At 37.2% G+C, this 19,283-nt stretch overlaps 1 protein-coding gene across 7 annotated transcripts in view; it reads left to right on the plus strand.

The window, feature by feature from the left end:
* The window catches only part of DCAF6 (DDB1 and CUL4 associated factor 6), a 47,687-nt gene that overhangs the window by 2,628 nt on the left and 25,776 nt on the right, over positions 1–19,283 (plus strand). For 2 of the 7 annotated variants that reach the window (XM_083736371.1, XM_083736370.1), the window contains exons 2-10: positions 5,945–6,069; positions 6,417–6,478; positions 7,994–8,086; positions 8,941–9,126; positions 9,609–9,722; positions 10,599–10,734; positions 12,687–12,901; positions 17,142–17,235; positions 18,114–18,233. In XM_083736371.1, coding sequence (XP_083592497.1) covers positions 9,612–9,722; positions 10,599–10,734; positions 12,687–12,901; positions 17,142–17,235; positions 18,114–18,233 — 676 coding nt within the window. In that variant the 5' untranslated portion in view covers positions 5,945–6,069; positions 6,417–6,478; positions 7,994–8,086; positions 8,941–9,126; positions 9,609–9,611. The remainder of the gene's footprint in view (positions 1–5,944; positions 6,070–6,416; positions 6,479–7,993; positions 8,087–8,940; positions 9,127–9,608; positions 9,723–10,598; positions 10,735–12,686; positions 12,902–17,141; positions 17,236–18,113; positions 18,234–19,283) is intronic. The other 5 variants (XM_083736368.1, XM_083736366.1, XM_083736367.1 and 2 more) reach the window with 3 other exon arrangements.

Consider the following 19,283-nt stretch of genomic DNA (forward strand, 5'->3'; position numbering starts at 1 on the left):
CAGTAATAAATAGTACAGCTGAGCCCCATTCTCTATTGATTTGCATCAAATGGTTGCTTATACAGTCATTTTATGTTATCTTGTTGCAAATTTAGAGTCAAAATATGTTAAAATGCTATACTTGTATATCTTGAAACATACCTAAAGAGAAACACATATTTACAAGTTAATTCAGTAACAGTTTTGAAATTCCTCAGTCATTGTGGCTGAAAAATCTGTTAAAATGTACTTTATATTGACTTGTTAACATTTTGAAGGAATTTTGAAGGAATTGACCTTTCCCCCAGAGAACATCAAATCCTAGAGACATGTAGAATTATATAAGTTTCATAGGCCACTCTTTACTGAAGTACGGTAATCACCTAAAGTGTTTGAGAATCTGTAAAGAAAGTAGCTAAATCTAAACCTTCTTGTCCTCTCTTTTTTTCTTAAAGTGGCAAGTGGACTCATTTACCTACCATGTAGATGAAGGAAACAAAATTTCCTATTGGATAAAGGAACTGAAATAAACACAATTTTAAAAAATATGTTTGTCACAGCCTTTGTCAAAGAAATTGTTTCTAATTGTAGGTTATGTGTTTGGGATATAAAATAATAATTGTAGGTAATGTTTGGCTATGTGATTCTATATATTTGGAATTTAAAAGCATTTTTATATTGTGTTCACAGTAACTGATTTTGAATTAAAATAGCCTGAGTTAAATCAGCAACCAATATTCAAGTCTGAAATTACCTATTTTATTCCTATTGTACTTATTTTCTAACCAACCTGCATTTGTAGTAGTGTAGGTATTCATAGCTTTATTTAATTGCCACACTTTCAATGCCACACTGAGCAATGAGAAAGTATGAAGCAGCTTTCTAAACTCAATCTGTGTGGGAGGAAAGAGCAGTGACATATTAAAGCACCTTGGGAATACTCTAGGATCCAACTTTGTCATTGATGCCCATGTGGTTCAAAGTGCTTTCTATCAGCTGAGGCCTATTGTAGAGAGAAGTGCAGTAGAAAGTTATCAGTATTTTGGTATAATCCAGATTACACTGCAGCAATGTGTTTTGTCTAGGACTGCCTTTGAATACTGTTAAGTAATGAGCTAGTACAAAATACAGCTGCAGATTTTTGATAGGGACCAGCCAGTTGGACCATACCTCATAATTTCTTAGATATCTTTACTGATTATTGGTTACACAGCTTTGGACAAGGGCATTTGGAGGTATGCCGGCTACACAGCTAGTAGGCTAGTGCATCTAGATCATTGTGCAATTTGCACCTCTCTGTGTTCCCATCTTCTGAGGTGAGGGGGTGACAAGTGGGGAGAGCAGGCTGTTTCACTTGTGATGCCCTGCCTTTGGAATTCTCTTCTCAGCAAAATTTGCCTGGTGCCTTCTTTGATACCTTTTTTGCTGCCACAATAATACGTTTTCTGGGCTTTCAGTTACTTTTCTTTTGGTTTCAACTTTTTGACTATGATTTTTATTGTTGCTTCTCTTAGTGTTTTACCATTGAGTTGTTTACAACCTTTTTGCTGTTTTAAATATTTAAATATTTTGTACTGGCTTTGTTGTATGAGCATATTTATATTGAAGGGCAGCATATAAAATTACCAGAAGAAAGTTTTGTCATACCCATTTACAGACATACAGTCAAATTAAGCAGATGTGGAAAAAAGCAGCAACAGTCCTAAAGCAACATCAGTGTAGTGGACTCAACTCTGAAATTTTCTCCGACTAGAAATCAGACAGGCACTGTCCCTATTAAGTATCAGACAACAGCTTAAACCAGTTTCATTTCAGGCCTTTGCATCATGAACATGGTTCTAATGCTCTACGCTGATGTTTTTATTTATGTTTCAAGTTTTGTGCGTTGTACATTTTTTTATATGTAAGCCTCTGAGATGTGGTGAAAAGCAGTGCATATTTTTTTAAAAAAAGAAACCATCACCACCTGTTGTATGAAGTCTGCTTCTGACAGTCTATTCCAAAAATGTAAAATAGCATTCTCATTATTTGGCCACATTGTCCTGTTAGCAATCCTGTTGGTCTGATATGCTCACACTGTCATGAAGGTGGTTGCACCAAGTTTCTTCAGAGAGATACTTTTGCATTAAATAGCAAATCTATAGCAATATCTATACATTGCAATTGCCTGTATGTTAGTTACTTGGGCTATATCTAATGCTGTAGCTCTGCTGGTGCAAGGGACTTGCATGTGTACATTGGGACTTCCATTTCTTCTCTTCTGTCCTGCGCCATCCCATCAGCTCCAGAGGGTTGGGGGATTCTGCTGGTGGGTTTCTGCTGGCGGGTTTCTGCTGGCATAACATTGTCTACAACCCAATGCAATTAAATATTGGATCACAACTAAAAGCTTTAAAAAAATAAAGTCAAGAGTTGTTTAATATTTAAAATATATTATTTCAAAACACAGCTTTATTAGGAAATACATCTTTTTTAAAAAAATGTAACACTCTAGTGGGAGCAGGGAGAATGAAGAGACTGTAAGATAGACTGAAGAAGAGTAAACTAAATTTTAGAGAATATGTGGCATATTGCAAAATATTTACCATAAGCAACAGTAGTTAGAAGTATAATTGTTTAAGAACGATCATAGATTGCCTACCTTCTTATAGCATAATCTTTAGTTCATAGCATTGCAGCTTTAGTTCATAGCACTGCAGCTTTTATTTGTGCTATCAAGTTCATTATTAATACAGTGGCATTAGTTTGAAAGGGGCTCTCTAATGCAGTTTGAAAAAGTTTATAGGTCTTGTGAGAGTTGTTTGCTTAGCATTGCATTCCATGTAGGATGACACAACTTCAGCATGCTTGGGAACAAGACTAGAGATACTTTTAGAATATAGCCTTGCTGCTCTCACATCTGCAGATATGTTAATTTTAGAGGTTTGTAAAGTGAATAAGGTTTCATTTAGGTCATTTGCTACAATTTAAGTATAGTAGTTTACCTAGCAATCTTGACAATGACCAAGTAATATTTTTTGTTTTGAAAAAGTTCAGTGTAGTAATTTTAGCAAATATTTAGTTATTTTAACACACGGTGATTTTAAAATAATTTTTAGATTCAATGCAGATGGCATTCCTGCTTGTATTCATGATTGATTGATGGTGAGGAGGGCAATACCATATATGGGTGACTTATCTAGACATGTACCTGATATATAAAACATGGTGTGTTGCTTTGCTGCCTAAAGGCCAGTGTTATACTAAATCTGCTATTTTAGCCGTGCCATACGTACATGATAAAAATAATATGTTTGGCATTCATTCCTCAACATTTTTGACAGGGCTATAGTGCAACCAAGGTAAGTGTGTTGGTAGTGTAGAGAGGTAAATATACCAGAAGGAGTGTCTCCACCCCCATCATTCAGCCTGAGGTTCAGTGCTGAGGGCCTTCTAGCGGTTCCCTCCCTGCAAGAAGTGAGGTTACAGGGAACCAGGCAGAGGGCCTTCTCAGCAGTGGCGTCTGCCCTGTGGAACTCCCATCAGATGTCAATGAAATAAACATCTGTCTCACTTTTAGAAGACATCTGAAGGCAGCCTTATTTAGGGAAGTTTTAAATGTTTGATGTTCTGTCGTGCTTTTAATTCTGTTGGGAGCCTCCCAGAGAGGCTGGGGAAACCCAGCCAGATGGGCAGGGTATAATTTTATTATTATGATTATGAGCCCCCACCTATTTGCAGTGTAGTCTGGACACAGTGAGAACTAGGCTTGGTTTGCTGCAGAGAGCGTGAGCTTCTGCTTATGTTTTCTACACAATATGAAACGTGCAAAATATACCTTTTATGGTCACTTAAACTTGTAAAAGCATATAGCATATTGAATTCCTTTTCTCATCAAAATTAAGTTGCTTTTGTGAACTTAGTATTTTAAATGTTTGACTTAGTCTTGCTGTAACACTGTTTACCTCAGTTAAAAGCTCAAGTGATTGTAACATTATCAGTGACTAAACAGGAAAGGTTATATTTAGCCATGCACTCATTTAAGATCTGTAGTATGTCTGAAAGTGTAATACAGCTATCAGGATTGCTACAAACAGAATTATTTCTACTTGCACAATAGTTTTTCCCCTGTTCCTGGGTGAGAGGAAAATACATCTCAACTATTGAAATTAAAATGGGAAATTTATACTTAAATTTACTTATTGAAGAGTATTTTTAAAAGGTGATAATTCAATTAAAGTATAATGGTTGTGGTACTCAGAATACTTAAAAGTTTCAGAATTATCACTTCCCAACATCACATAGAATACTAAAATCTGAATTTTCTCAGGGTTTTTTTTTTTATCCTGTTGGGAACAGATGTCCTCGGTGCTTTGAGCAACACTGAAATTAACAACATGTATATTGATCTGCAAAGAATAGCCAACTGTGCTGCAGGAATCACTCAGTGATCCACAATATATCTGAAGCTGTCATAGCTCTGGAATCACTGTTAAGTAAAACAAACTGGGAGTGTACAATTTTCTTCAGAGAACAGCTAACATGCTTTTTTTTATGATGACCGTATAATATTTGCTAATGATTCTATGTAAGTAGAATGGCAAATGCATCATCTGGTGAAAAAGATGACATAAAATCAGACTGGAAAGGAAGATATTGAAAACAAAATCATGACAATTGCCTGAAAAGTCTTATTAAAATCAGTGTTGAAGAAACTGAAAAAGCTAAAAGCTATATCTTGGCAACAACAAGCTCATTTGACTAGAAGGGCAATAGCAGCATAAGAAAGATGGTATGGGCCAGCTTTAATAGATTTTCATTGCATGATCACGAGTTTCCAGTGAAGACTTATAAACATAACTTTACAACACAACTATCATGCCTAGTGTGATAATTTTCTGGAATAGATGTTGTATAGGTTATCTATGCTATAGTGTCTGTACAAGCATATATGGGTCAGTCATATGGCTTATTTTCAAAAGAGAAAGTAGATTTCCTTGCCTTAATATATTTGATCTTGAGAGATCAAAAGCTTCTGCTTGGCAAACCTAAAATGCTTTGGGCCAATCCAGTGGCAAATAGAATATAACATTGATTGCATTTAGGCAAAAACAGGTGAGGATGTGTTGGATATGGGCAACTCCTCTGCTTACAGTGCTCATCTGATGTTAAGTATTAATTTCATAAAATGAAGGTTTTAATACATTCTCACAAGAATATATTTAGAGTGGAATTCAACACTTTTATTCACACAAGTCTCTTTCACTATTTCATTCTGCAGCCTCTATGTGCCCCAAAATCTGTTCCAGAGGGTCCCACAACTTCCAAAGCAGACTTTGAGGTTGTGGGGGTTATAAGGGAGAGGAGTGGAATGCGAAGTCTTACTGTACAAATGGAATGGACTCGGGCCCTTCCAGCTCTACAATTTTATGATTCTGTGGAATCTGTTCTGCATGTTGGATACAACCTTAAGTGCAACCTGTAATGCTTCTAAGACTGGTAGACTTGATTTATGTTTACATGGGTCTATTTGTAGAGAAAGCTTGTCCAAACAATACTAGTTTGCTTTTATATGATTGAAACTCATACTGATTTGTATGAGTGGAAAGACATCTTAAACCTTTTAATTCCAGTGTATTCATTTACATGATTGCGCATGCTTCCTTTCCTCATGGTTTTCTTTGCACAATGTACCAGTAATAATTCATATATTTAAGTGCTCTTGATTCTAGATTAGGGCATATGATTGTTTTCTCCCAAAAAATCACATAACAGCTGAGCAGGCATATGAAGGAACTGATTTGTGAGAGGAAAATAGCTATCTAGAACTCTTATTTGCCAACAGGTGGATACAAAGTAGCTAATATTTTACCTTAAAGTATGGGGCGAGTGTCTTACCATATCATACTGAATCTCGGTCACATAATGTTTTTGTTAAAGCAAAGACAACTTACTCATTTGGCAGTGTTCACTCTTGTCCTTGCAGATGAAACAACAGGAGGGATCAGGGGCATGTGGGATGTGCTATTCCTCAAGGAAGGGACACCAGGGAAAACCAGGACATTTTAAGTGCTGAGGCCTGTGGGGAAATCTGCTCAAGTTTGGGGGCGGGTACGTATTGCCTCTGACATTGTACTGATTGGGTGATGATGCATTATGGTTCTTCCACCTGGACCCATTTTAGGATGGGTCAATGCACGCATGGCTGGATGGAACTGAGAAGGAGCTCACCCATCACCCAGCAAATCCCATTACCTTTAGGAAGGTTCACATTGTGCTTTAAGAATCTTAGCTGTAGAGGCAATGCAATACCTTCCATAGAAAGAAAGAAGGCACCAGTACATATATATTTATAAAACACACATATATTTATAAAGCATTATATTTTATAAATATATAAAAAAATTACTTTTGTAAGTATCTAAACCTTTTTGCTAATTTTGCATTTTCCCCTCCAGGAAGGAGAGAATTTATCCAAAGATTAAAACTTGAAGCAACGCTGAATGTGCATGATGGCTGTGTAAGTTGTTATTATTATTATTGTTTTGTTTAAAAAGAATGCATGCTTGAACAAGAAGTTAAGTAATGGTAACTGGCATTTCCATGACAAGGTGAACATGAGCTTTTAGTATTCTTCCCAGTATATCTACTTTATTTTATTTTATTTTATTTTTTTCCCTACTGAAAATTTGTTGTTATAACACATTTTTAAAAACATGTTAGGACGTACAAGATTGTTCTTGTAAGTGTGGTAAGAATGTACTTCTACACTGCCTTATTCTTACTCAGGCGAGGGACCATCTTTTAAATAAGTAAAGGAACCAAGGGAATTATTTATTATAGCTATTGCAATAGGGCAGAGCTCAACTTAACGTGATTGTTCTAGCCACTTAAGAAGAAGGTCTGACACGAGGAGCATCAGAACAAGGGATTTATAGGCACAGCACACAAAGAGTTATAAACATCAAAACATAACATTCTTAAACATCCTTCTACATACATCATGAAAGGTTACAGGTAATGGGATGTTTAAAATGTAAGGCTCCTCTGCAGTTACCTTGGGGAACCCCAAGTGCCCAGGTCATTTTGACCTCAAATGTTGCATTTATGTCACTTGTTCCCCTGGCAACCAGACCTTTGGCTGTGTTCTCTTATCTCTCAGGAAGCTTCAAGTATAGCTGATTTTACACACTACAGCAAACCTAAGATAGAATAACATCCTGGAGGGCTATTTGTGCCACTTTCAGGGCCAGATAGGAAAGGAATGCAGCATAGTAGTAATAAAATACAGGCACACAAAATCAAGCATAATACATTCTAGCCAAAGGTTCAATACAATTAATATTGGAACTTTTTTTAAAAAAAATCTACATCCTGGGACTCTAATTCTTATATCACAAGGAATTTGATCTTGTGGAATAAAGGTTTGTTGGGAACATGATAATTATTTTAATTTTCATACATATGTTTTAAAGAGTAATCGAAATATAAAAAAATAATTTTGATATTTTCTTTTATCTCTAAAATTAAATTCTCCCGTATGGTCTTTCTCCATAGACTTCATTATAGGAGAGTTTAGATACTCATTTTTTTATTCCGGGGATAATTGATAAATGCCCCAGTGAAAACGAGTTAATTTAGGCTGCAACCCTATGCACACAGGGTGGACTCCAACATTATTTGAGTGGAAGTCTGTTCCATGGAAGAATTGGATAGAATTCTTGCCCCATTTTTGTCCCTCGCCTTGCCTGCCGCTTTTATGTGGCCCCTGAAAAGTTGCCCAGAAGGGAATGTGGCTCTTGGGTTGAAAAAGTTCCCCCACCTCTGTCATATGTGATGTTCTGCTGTGGTATGAACCAAAGAGACTGCAAGTGTGAGAGAAGTACTGCTCATGCAGCTGAATATACAGGTGTGCAAGTCATACAAAGTATATGACTGAGTTGTGTTGTTTTCCGGTAAAGTTAGATAGTTTGCATCTTAACATTGTTCGCCCCTTCTTTAGATATTAATTATTGTGTTAAATACTTGCTTACAGGTGAATACAATATGCTGGAATGATACAGGAGAATATATTTTATCTGGATCTGATGATACAAATCTTGTAATTACTAATCCATATAGTAGAAAGGTAAGTCCCTTTATCCACTTTTCTGAATAGTTAAAATGTTATTAATTTTTTTGTAATTGAAAGCTTTGTTTTTTGTGACATTGCATATATCATGGATTGCTTGGTTATTCTTTCAAAATAGTATATCTGTCCTGTGCAGGAGAGTTACAAAACATATTAAGTCCACCAGCTCTGCACAGAAAGTTTTCAGTATTATCTTGATACCATGATTTCTGCCTTATTACTCTTTATATTGTCTCACCGCCCCTTACCACCTTGCACTGTACTATTGTGTTGTAGTGCAGTTGCTAGAGCTGTGCATTGGTCAAAGCCTTCAGTTATGGGTGGTGTAGAACCATCAAGAGTGTGGTGTACCTTTTTGGTCCAAAGGGCCAGGTCCTCATCTGTCTCCATCCCTGCAGGCCAGCTTTGACAGATGGCCAGGATGACCCACATGTCCAAATCCTTTGTGCAGCACATTCTGAGCATCTTACAGCCAGTGGGCTGTTTGGGCTTGGGAACCACAGTGCAAGGGGCTCTGTGCTCACTTCTTCCCAAGTGCCAAGCATAGGGCTGGCAAAGTTACTTTCTGCAAGGATTGACCACACAATCAAGTTTCATATGGAGAACTCAGTTGCATATCTGTGCCTCTATACCTGCCCCACATCTGGTGACAGGTGTGGGGCAGATGGGTGTTATTTGGGGAAAACAATTTCAGGCCAGAGATTACTTATCCCTGGTGTAAAACAAGAGAGTGGATTATGAAGATAAAATAGTATGGTAGCCTGCTTTTTGGAATAAGGTGAGAAAGATAGATGTGATCAATATTACCGTAATTAAAATGTTAAGCTAACACAGTAATCCTTGTTTTCTAGGTTTTAACAACCATTCGCTCAGGACACAGGGCAAATATTTTTAGTGCAAAATTTTTGCCATGCACCAGTGATAAACAGATCGTGTCCTGTTCAGGAGATGGAGTCATTTTTTTTACCAATGTTGAGCAAGATGCTGAAACCAACAGACAGTGCCAATTCACATGCCATTATGGAACTACTTATGAGGTACTGAAAATTAATATTTCTGTTGTATCTTATAACTATAAAGTCATGAGTGCTGACTATTGCTTATCTATTCTTTTTCACACTGCAGTTTAATAACCTAAAGTTTGGCCCAATTAGAAAATATGGTCCAAATTTTCTTGTTTACATTCATCTATTATTTAAGAAGATTGCCTGGGCATGATTTTTTGTACCTTGATTTTCAGTCTTCTAAAGAACGCCTTCCCACCTCCAAAAAACTATTTGTATACTATAAGGCAGTCTTACATTATCATATTGCTTTTGTTACAACTGATTTGAACCCCCCCCCCCATTTCTAAATCAGCTTTCCATGAGGTGTGCAGATGGGAGGATATTTTTCAAGAAAATAATCTCAAGCCTCCTTGCATGCACAAGTTGTTCTATGGTACTTTGGATCCTGGCTTTTATTTTCAATTGTTTAAGGCTGTTGCCATTTTAAAGTATACTATTTGCTTACGTTTCAGATCATGACAGTCCCCAATGATCCCTATACTTTTCTATCTTGTGGAGAAGATGGCACTGTGAGATGGTTTGATACTAGAATCAAGACAAGTTGCACAAAAGAAGATTGTAAAGATGTAAGAGACGCTTTTATAAGAGGGTGTGAATAAAGAGCTATATTGTTTTCAGAACCTGAGATCTTATGATCCTGGCCTGTTTTGGTCCTGATGCTGTGAAATCTAGTGAGGTGACCATGAACTATATAAAGGAAAATATAATTTGTTATTTTTGAAATATGTATTACTTATCTGCCATACTATAATATTGAACAGATATGAAAAATTTGATTTGGTTTGAATTCAGGCTTTTTATGAACTATTTGATATGTTACAGCACTTTGTTATGGAGCATCCTTAAATTCATTGATAATTAGATAATTAGAATCAATCCAGCTGTGAAAATAATTTACCAAATTCTTTATGACTGTAACAGTAATAGGATTTATTTTTCTAATTTATACAAAGTTGCTTCCAAGTATGCATTTTACTTAACTATTTTACTTCATTTTTATAGGCTATACTCAGTATTGTTCTTTTTTATGTTGAAACTATTTGCAGTACTTAATCTCATTGCGTTGCTCTTTACATCCAATTATCTGTACATAAATCTATTCTAGCCCAATCCTTTTAAAGTAGCTTAGGCAATCTCTGCCCCTTGTGATTCACTTTCTGGCCTCTTTTTATGAGAAAATCTTAGACAGATGAAAGCTTTGTGTTTACAGCTGCAAGTTGATGTTACTAAACAATGCTTTTGTTTGCTTAGTCTTTTTGTTGTTGCCATACTCGTCTGTTGTCCAATAACATGCTTAAAATATATATTAACAAGGGCCAGAGTTGGCTTTTTCTAAAACACAACCATATTGATTTTTTTCTAGGATTGTATTAGTTGGTGTGATTTAATGCCACTTGTTCTTGTACATTTTAAACAAGTGCAATATTTTCCTTTTGTTCTAGGATATTTTAATAAACTGTAGGAGGGCAGCCACCTCTGTAGCTATTTGCCCTCCAATACCATATTATCTTGCAGTTGGTTGCTCCGATAGTTCAGTAAGAATTTACGATCGACGAATGCTTGGCACAAGAGCAACAGGTAGGACAATACTTGCAAGATACTGTAAAACAGCTGACTTTTGAGTACCATAGTTGAAGATTATAGGATGTGAACCTCTTAATGAGATGATTTAATGAAAAATATATTTTCTGCATAAACGCAGAACTTCTCATAATTTTTAAATTTATACTCATGAAAACTTGTATCACACTTTAGAAGGTATTCTGTAATGTGGACTGAAAAGTATTGATGTCCTAAAGTGAAATTTTGACTATGATTCAGAGGCATGTATGCACATTGGCATTATTTTATGTCCCATAGAGCAATTCTTCTCTCTGACCTGCTCTTTAAAATTGACCTTCTAAGAACAGTTTTTAGGTTTGCTACAAGAGCTGCTGGAAATTCCAACTTAAAGGGGGGGGTGGATTCTCTCACTGAATAAATTTGAGTGAACTCCTTTGATTTGCAGCCATGGTAAATAAATGAAGAAATTCTGCTGTTCTTTCCATTTAGTGGTTTTGAGTATTAAGAAATGATGGTGGTCTCAGTGTTCATGGTGCTTTTCAGAGAATATCAACAAAAGGGCAAGCCCTGGCCCTTCAAAGAACTGACAATCTAAAATTTGTCTAGGGAGGAATATTGAGGCAACGATAAATGTGAGAATATGAAAAAAGTTCAATTACATGCATTTAGGCTTGATTTCAGTAAAGGATAAGAACTTGAGTTGTGCACTTAATGTAGCTAAAAATGCCTAGAAAAGGCTGCAGAATGTGATTTATTATTGCTCTACTGTTTGTTTGAAATTATGAGGTGAGGAAAAAGCAGATGGATAGATGGATAGGATAGAAAGTTTCCATAGGAAGAGTGAGGTTAATGTAAGTACTGTGGAATTATTTTATAGTCTCATTGTGATATTAATACTTTGAATCTAAATTTCTGTTTAGATAAAATATTCTAACTAATATTAGTACAGTTTCTGTTTCCAAATACTGTACGTGATCCCAGTTGGAAATTATGTAGCCAACTTGGTAATGTACAACAATATTGCGTAACCAATAACACTGGATATGTGGCCAGTTTGGAATGACAGTAGACAGCTTTTACTCTGAATTGGTGAATGCTTTCATTTCATTGTGCCCTCCAAAAATCAGCAAAGAGGAGGTACTGTGTATGTGGCTTTAAATTGTAGCAAAATAGCAAGTAACCGGGGCATAACTGAGGTTTATAAAAGAATGCAGTGTGTAAAAAAATAGACACATTTTAGGACTAATATACACAGTACAGGCATCCATTGCGTGTAATTTACTTGCGCACCACCATGTATATGAGTGGTGCTAGGAAATAAAAAATTCAATTCAAACCTGGAAGTGGCAGGAGAAAGTTGAACAGTCCTTGCAAAGAGACCCTCCCCAGAGCCTGAAGAGGATATCAATGAGGATGGAGGAAGCCCCGAAGAGACCTGAGGTGCAGCAGAGCTTTGTTTACACTGCTCATCCTCCCCGCCTAACAACTGATGGGGGTAGTGCAGCAGCAGTATCTGCTTTCCCATGCATCCTCCAGCTTCCTACTGGCCCCAGAGCTTCAGTTGTAGTTGTGGGTGTTTTTGGATATGATATATTTGGTATGGATCGAAGAGAGAGTGGTAGAGAGGGTGTTTAGAGGGTGCTCTTGTCGTCTCTATGCAATTTCAGTTATGCACACGGGGTCTTGGATGGTAACTCCCCATGTAAGTTGGTTGACGCCTGTACTTCTTTAGACAATTCATAGTTAGCTTTCACTACCACAAAATGTGATGGATTAGACCGGGGTGGCCAACTTCCAAGAGACTGTGATCTACTCACAGTTACAAACTGGCAGTAATTACCCCCTTTTTGGGGGTTCAGGTCAAAGTTGAGCTTTTTTTAGGAAGGAAAGATCATGTAGTAGAAGGCTCATTTGTAAATGAAGGCTCATGTGTAATGGAAAATTAATTCAATTATTTTTTAATGTAGGTAATTATGCAGGCCGGGGTACCACAGGATTAGTGGCGCGTTTTGTTCCTCCCCATCTGAACAACAAATCCTGTAGGGTAACATCTCTATGCTACAGTGAAGATGGCCAAGAAATTCTTGTGAGCTATTCTTCAGATTATATATACTTGTTTGATCCCAAGGATGACACAGCTAGAGAACTTAAAGTTCCGTCTTCAGATGAAAGAAGAGAAGAAGTAAGTGTTCCACAGTTCCTGGTGTTAAAATGATTTTGAAGACAGAAAAGAGTTAATATGTAATGATAAGCCAAGCCATAGTTTAGCATAAAGACAGACCCCAGGAAAGGAGATTGTTGCCATTTTGCTTCTCCAGTTTATTATTATTTATTGAATTTATATACCGCCGTATACCCAGAGGTCTCAGGGTGGCTCACAGAACAAAAAATAGCAGTTTTGCAATGTTTTGAGCTAATCTGTGGTTTGGATTACTATGTTGTCCAAACCTGGGCTTGTGGTTTGTCTCACCAACCAGTTTGAACAACATGCTAAGCCAAACTATGGCTTAGCTCACAGCACTGCAGCAGCAGGACTGGAGGAGCAAAACTCCCACTAAGCCATGATTTGGCTTAGAATTATGTGCAAATAATTTTATAAGCTGTACTGGAAAATGTTTATTATTTAAAAAGGTGCTGTGTCTTAGTGCCATTTTGAAACAAGACATCAGTATAATTTTAATGTTAGGTTATTAAATAGAGATTTTGCTTGTAGATTCAAATTCAGATCCTACTAAGCTGAGCAAATAATTAGAAATATCTTCTATAAGATTGATTTAGTGAGAACCTATACAATTATCCTGACTGGAAAAATATTTAAATAACTGTATTAAATACACCGTTAGTTACACATACTGTAGTTACATTTAAATTACACATTTTAGTTAGAGTGGATAGGTTTTCATGTAAATGATAGTTGTTTGTGCACACGTTGCTTGCTGTGCACAAATTTGGCCCCTGTCAACCTGTTATATGGCTGACCTTCCATTAAAACACCATAAAATTCAATAATTTTAGATTACTGCTTGTATTGGACAAAGAAAATCTATCAATTGTATAGTGTTAAATCGTGATCAAATTACAAATAAAACTGGGAGGTTTCTCATTTGCCATGGTGTTTTGGTATTCTGAATATCTTCAGATGTAAACCTGCCAGTCTGTTCCAAGCTATGGCTGCAAAAACTTTCTGGACCAGTTTACCAATATGTAATTCTACTCTAGATATAGAAGCAGCCATGTGTTAATAACAGAATGTTTCCTTGAAGACAGAAATAGCAACATGAAGAGTTCATCTGGCACTATATGTGAGAATCCATCAATAATATTACCCCTGCCCCCAAAACTGTCCTGTCCCACATATGAAAAAAGGAAGTCTGTGTTGTTAGCAAGCTATATGTAAACTGTGAAGTTTTTTTAAAATATAGAAATGTTGATATATATAAAAATAGTTTATTAAATGTCTCCTCCCCACTGCCAATAATATTGATTCAGTCATTTCAATAAATTGTACAAAATGTGATGGCTAGAATTCAAAAGAACCACACTAGTTTCACATGCCCTAGGGCTTACATTTATTCAAAAATTGCCACGCCACATCCAAATACCAATACTTGAAAGTAAGAGAAGTGGTATCCTGAGGATCATTTAGTCCAAGCTCCTGCAATGCAGGAATCTCAACTAAAGCATCCATGACAGATGGCCATCCAGGCTTTGCTTAAAAACCTCCCAAGAAAGAAGAGCCCACAACCTCAGGAGGGAGAGGTTCCACTGTTGAACAGCTCCTACTGTTAGAAAGTTTTTCTGATGTTTAGTCAAAATCTCCTTTCTTGTAACTTGAAGCCATTAGTTCAGGTCCTAGTCTTCAGAGCAGGAGAAAACAAGCTTAGCTCCATCTTCCATGCTACAGCCATTTAGATATTTGAAGATGGCGATCATATATCTTCTCATTCTTTTTTATTCCAAGTTAAGCATACCCAGCCCCCTCAACCATTCCTCATAAGGCTTGACTTCCAGACCCTTGATCATCTTGGTTGCTCTCTGCACACGTAGCATGACAAGAATGTGACTTAGTGAGCCTTGAGCTTGAGTGTGCCCCCTTTCCCCACTTACTGTGGTGTAGCTCTGAGGAGGAGTTTGGAAGCTTTCACTTCCATTTTTGCTTCGCTACAGCTTGTCATGTGGACTGAACTTCTGAAATAAAGTTAATGTTTCCTTGAAACAAGCCTACTTTTAATCAATGATTTCAGGTTCCAGTGACATGTCAGGTTGTGGTTAAGGAAGAACAGGAGCAAAAGCTTCTGAACCCCTCACAGCTGTACCAGAGGAGTAGGGAGGAAGGGAGCTAGAGGCTCACTGCAGCTTATTCACATCATGCTAAACTATGACTTAGCAGATGGGTATCCAATGTGCTCTTCAATTCCCATCAGTCTCAGCCAGCACAGCTAGTGGTCAAGGATGATGGTAGCTAGCAATATCAGGAGGGCACCATGTGGTTGTTAGCATGATACATGAACACTGCCAATATCTTTATTATGTATGACCAAGTGAAAATAAACCATTTATTAGCTTCACTTCATTGTAACTATCATGTGCATACCTGACCACCTGAATATCCAAATATTCCACCTGGCTGAATCTGGACTGAAAATTCCAGCAGTGTTGCAGATGTAGCTGGTGAAAGCTATGTTAACTGATCTCTTGTTTCAATTACTATTTAAATTTAGACTAGGACCCAGTGGGTTCTATTCAGGTGTCTAAAATGTCTGGTCTGCTCATGTGCTGCGGTCAACTGCTGATACTCTCCTCTGAGTGTCCCTGCTGCTAGAGTCCCTGGCTGTCAGCTGTGACATGGGCATCGTTGGTTGTGGTGTTCTTTTGTTGCCAGGCAAATACTGTTTCTGTCTCCCAGCCCTTAAAAAAAGAAAGAACTAAATTATGTTGATCCTTCTGCTGCTTTTGATTTATTATTGAGATCTGGTACACATGTGTTTCATGTTCAGACTTCTGCTCTACCTCTGAGGATAAGGAAAGATGCAAAATATGCTATAATGTGATATGTACCTTGAGCATAAGATTTGCATGTTCAGGACACCGTTCCACTTCTACAATTCAGTTTTATAGCTCCCCCAGATATATACAATTGTATTCAAAATATCTGAATATTTTGGAACATTAAAAGATGTGTTCACTGTTGCCATACTACCTTAGTCATCTTCTTTTGATTATCATGTGTACCTAAAGAGACTTACAGTCATACCTTGGGTTACAGCCACTTCAGGTTGCGTCTTTTCGGGTGCAGACCAGACCGCCGAAACCCGGAAGTACTGGAACGGATTACTTCCAGGTTTTGGCGGTTGCACATGCGCAGAAGCGCCGAATCGCAACCCACACATGCGCAGATGCAGGTTGCGAATGCTGCGGGTAACGAATGTGCATCCTACATGGATCACGTTTGCAACCTGAGCGTCCACGGTACTAGAGTTGCAGAAAACAACGTTCATTCATTCTTGACAGGGCTGAGAGTTTAAAAGATTGCTGACAAATACAGGCTAAGTTTTAGTGAAATAATTAAGGCATTCAATCCTTCACCCACTTACATGGAATTAAACTCCATTCTCAAGTTTCAATCAAGCTTCTTTGTAGGCATTTTCTATACCTATCTATCTTCTCATTTATGAACTTTTGAAAGTCCATAATAAAAAAATATTGAAGTGGTTTACATAGAAGCAATAAAAATACAACATCCACTAAAATATTCTAAAAAGATAAAAACGAAATGCAACAGACTCTCAAAAATAGAGCTGAATGGTATACAAATAACAATAACTATTGTAATTGTGTTTACATAGATCACCTTATCTGACATAGCAGACTGAAGGGTTTTGCAGTGGCAAAATCTGATTAGTGATCCATGGATGCAAATTAAATATATGTACAAACATTTTTCTCTGGCAGATGTATACCTTAAATATTAGGAATTTTAAATATGTATTACTGTATATTTTATTTAATTTAAAATATTTTATCCTAGCTTTTCAGCCAAAGACTTCATCACAAGTTAAATAAAACTGTCTATAATATAAAATCTCAGCTGTCTTACAGTTTGATACAGCATGTAGAAGATCCCTCCCTCTCCCACCCAAGTGGGTAAAAGTCTAATTGAGTACCCCTAAAGTACCCCTTGGATACAGTTCAGTTCAGATCCATTATGACTGCACTGGCATAGTTTGTTTCCTAAGCCGTATTAGTAATTGAAGCAGATTCACCAGATCAACTAAGTTGAGAAAACATTTAGCCCAAATTCTTGAATTCCTTCACTCAAAAAACAAGAATTTCAGCTTTGGTTTAATATTTCTACCTTTTCAGCTTATTGCAGAAATAAAATGTTTACATCTTAAATGCTCCTCTTGTCATTATTTCTCCAGTTACGGCAGCCTCCTGTGAAACGACTCCGACTAAGAGGAGACTGGTCAGATACTGGACCAAGAGCAAGGCCTGAAAGTGAGAGAGAAAGAGATGGTAATATCTTGTCTTTTGTAGATTGATTTCAGTTCAAAATCTGAATCAGTGAATAACAGGTTGTTCTGTTAATTATTTCTGGGATTTATGTTTTAAAAATGGTATTCTTAGCTAAAAGTGAACACTGGTTAGTCAGATAGTGGCACCTTGTTTTACTTGAAGCAAATTCCAACATTCTGGTTTTTCCAGTAACAGAGCCTTTTCTTACTGCTTTTATCAGCCTTAGTTCAAGTCAGCAAGGCCACTGGCCGTTAATAACATGTACAAAATGAATATAGCAGCTCTTATCAAACAGACTACTCATGCTTGGTTGACTCTGGAGAGAGAAATTGTAGATGGATTGAAATCTCAAGCTGCCAGATCTTAACATGTAGGATTTTCCCTGTCCTAGTTCCTCACTACTGAAATGAATTTGGTATTGTCTTGCCACCAACAGGAGGATAGAGGAATTGCCAGTTAAAAGCTTGTGTACAGGTCATGAAATTACTCAGCTGGGATCACTTTTCCCTGCAGACAGTGAGTCAAACACTACAACTCTTGGCTGAAGCAATTATAGCAGAGAAGGGTTTTTTTCTCACCCCTTTTTTCTTTGTAATAGTGTAGTAATTAGGTGTGATCAAACAGCTGAAAAAATGAAACCAGCAAAGCCACACAGACTGGGTGTCTTTAAAAAGCACTAAAAGCATTTTTAAAATTTTGTTTACAAAGCCTAACCGTTTCTGAACAATGAAGAATGAGAAAACCAATATGTTGAAAAAACATATTGAGAAATATTTTCACCTTTCAGAGATGTAAATATGCAAGATTTCAAGTAGCAGAAGGAAAAATGTACTGTGCTACTTCACAGTAAAAGGATTGACACCTCTCTTTATATATAGGTGAACAGAGCCCTAATGTTTCATTAATGCAAAGAATGTCTGACATGTTGTCAAGATGGTTTGAAGAAGCAAGTGAAGTTGCACAGAGCAACAGAGGAAGAGGACGATCTCGGTCTAGAGGTGAATGTTCTTAACTGCCTTCAGCATGAAATGACAAGGGGATTTTTGAAATAAAAGGTAGTAATCAACATTTTAAAAAATGGCACACTTGGCATAGGAACATGAGAAAAGCCATCTGAATCAGGCCAATGGCCCATTTAGTCCAGTATCCTGTTCTCAAGGTAGCCAACTAGATGCTTATGAAAAGACCAAAAGCAGCACTCTCACAACTTGTGATTCCCAGCAACTGGTATTCTGACACACTGCCTCTGACTTTGGAGGTAGAACCTAGCTATTGAAGCCTAGCCTAGTAGCCATTGATAGCCTTATTGTCTTTGGATTTCCTTTTTCCTCAGTCTTCCAGCTTCATCAGATATATCTTAATTCTAGGGCTATGACGGAGGGGGAAAAAACTTTTCTCTAAACCAAAAAGCTCCAAATATTTCAACCTTCTTCACAGGAGACTTGCTCCACCCCCTTGATATTTTTTTCCAGCTGTACAACATTCTTCATGAAATGAAGTGACAAGAAGTGAGCACAATATTCTAAGCACAGTCATATATAGGGTTGTAATCTGGATTTCCCCAAACATGTCCTCTTTTTCAGGTTTAAAATGTCTGTCAGGGAAGATTTTTGAAAATGTCTGGGTTGTTTTTTTTACTACAAATTGACTGCTCTTGTGCAGAGTAGACAGTCTCATATAATGCATGTGTGCGTGCATGTGTCATATATACTGTATGTATGTATATATTTCATCCTCCGTGGCACGCACACTTCAATAGCACCCACTGTCTGCAATCTTTTTTTTTATGCGCATCCGGGCCCTGCCGGTGTGCTTGGTGCCCGTTGTGTAGGAGCGGGCGGGTGGTCAACCCTATACCATATATTAGTATAATGGTATTCTGATATTAGCAGTTTTATTTTCAGTTCCTTTCCTAATGATCCCTAGCATGGAATTTGTCTTTTACAGCAGCAGCTTCTCACTGGGTCAGCATCATAATTAAGCTATCCACTACAACCCCAAGGTCTTGTTTGTGGTCAGTCACTCCAGCTCAGACTCCATGAGTGTAT

This window comes from Podarcis gaigeae (genome assembly GCF_964106915.1).
Source record: "Podarcis gaigeae genome assembly, chromosome: 4".
NCBI classification, from domain to species: domain Eukaryota; kingdom Metazoa; phylum Chordata; class Lepidosauria; order Squamata; family Lacertidae; genus Podarcis; species Podarcis gaigeae.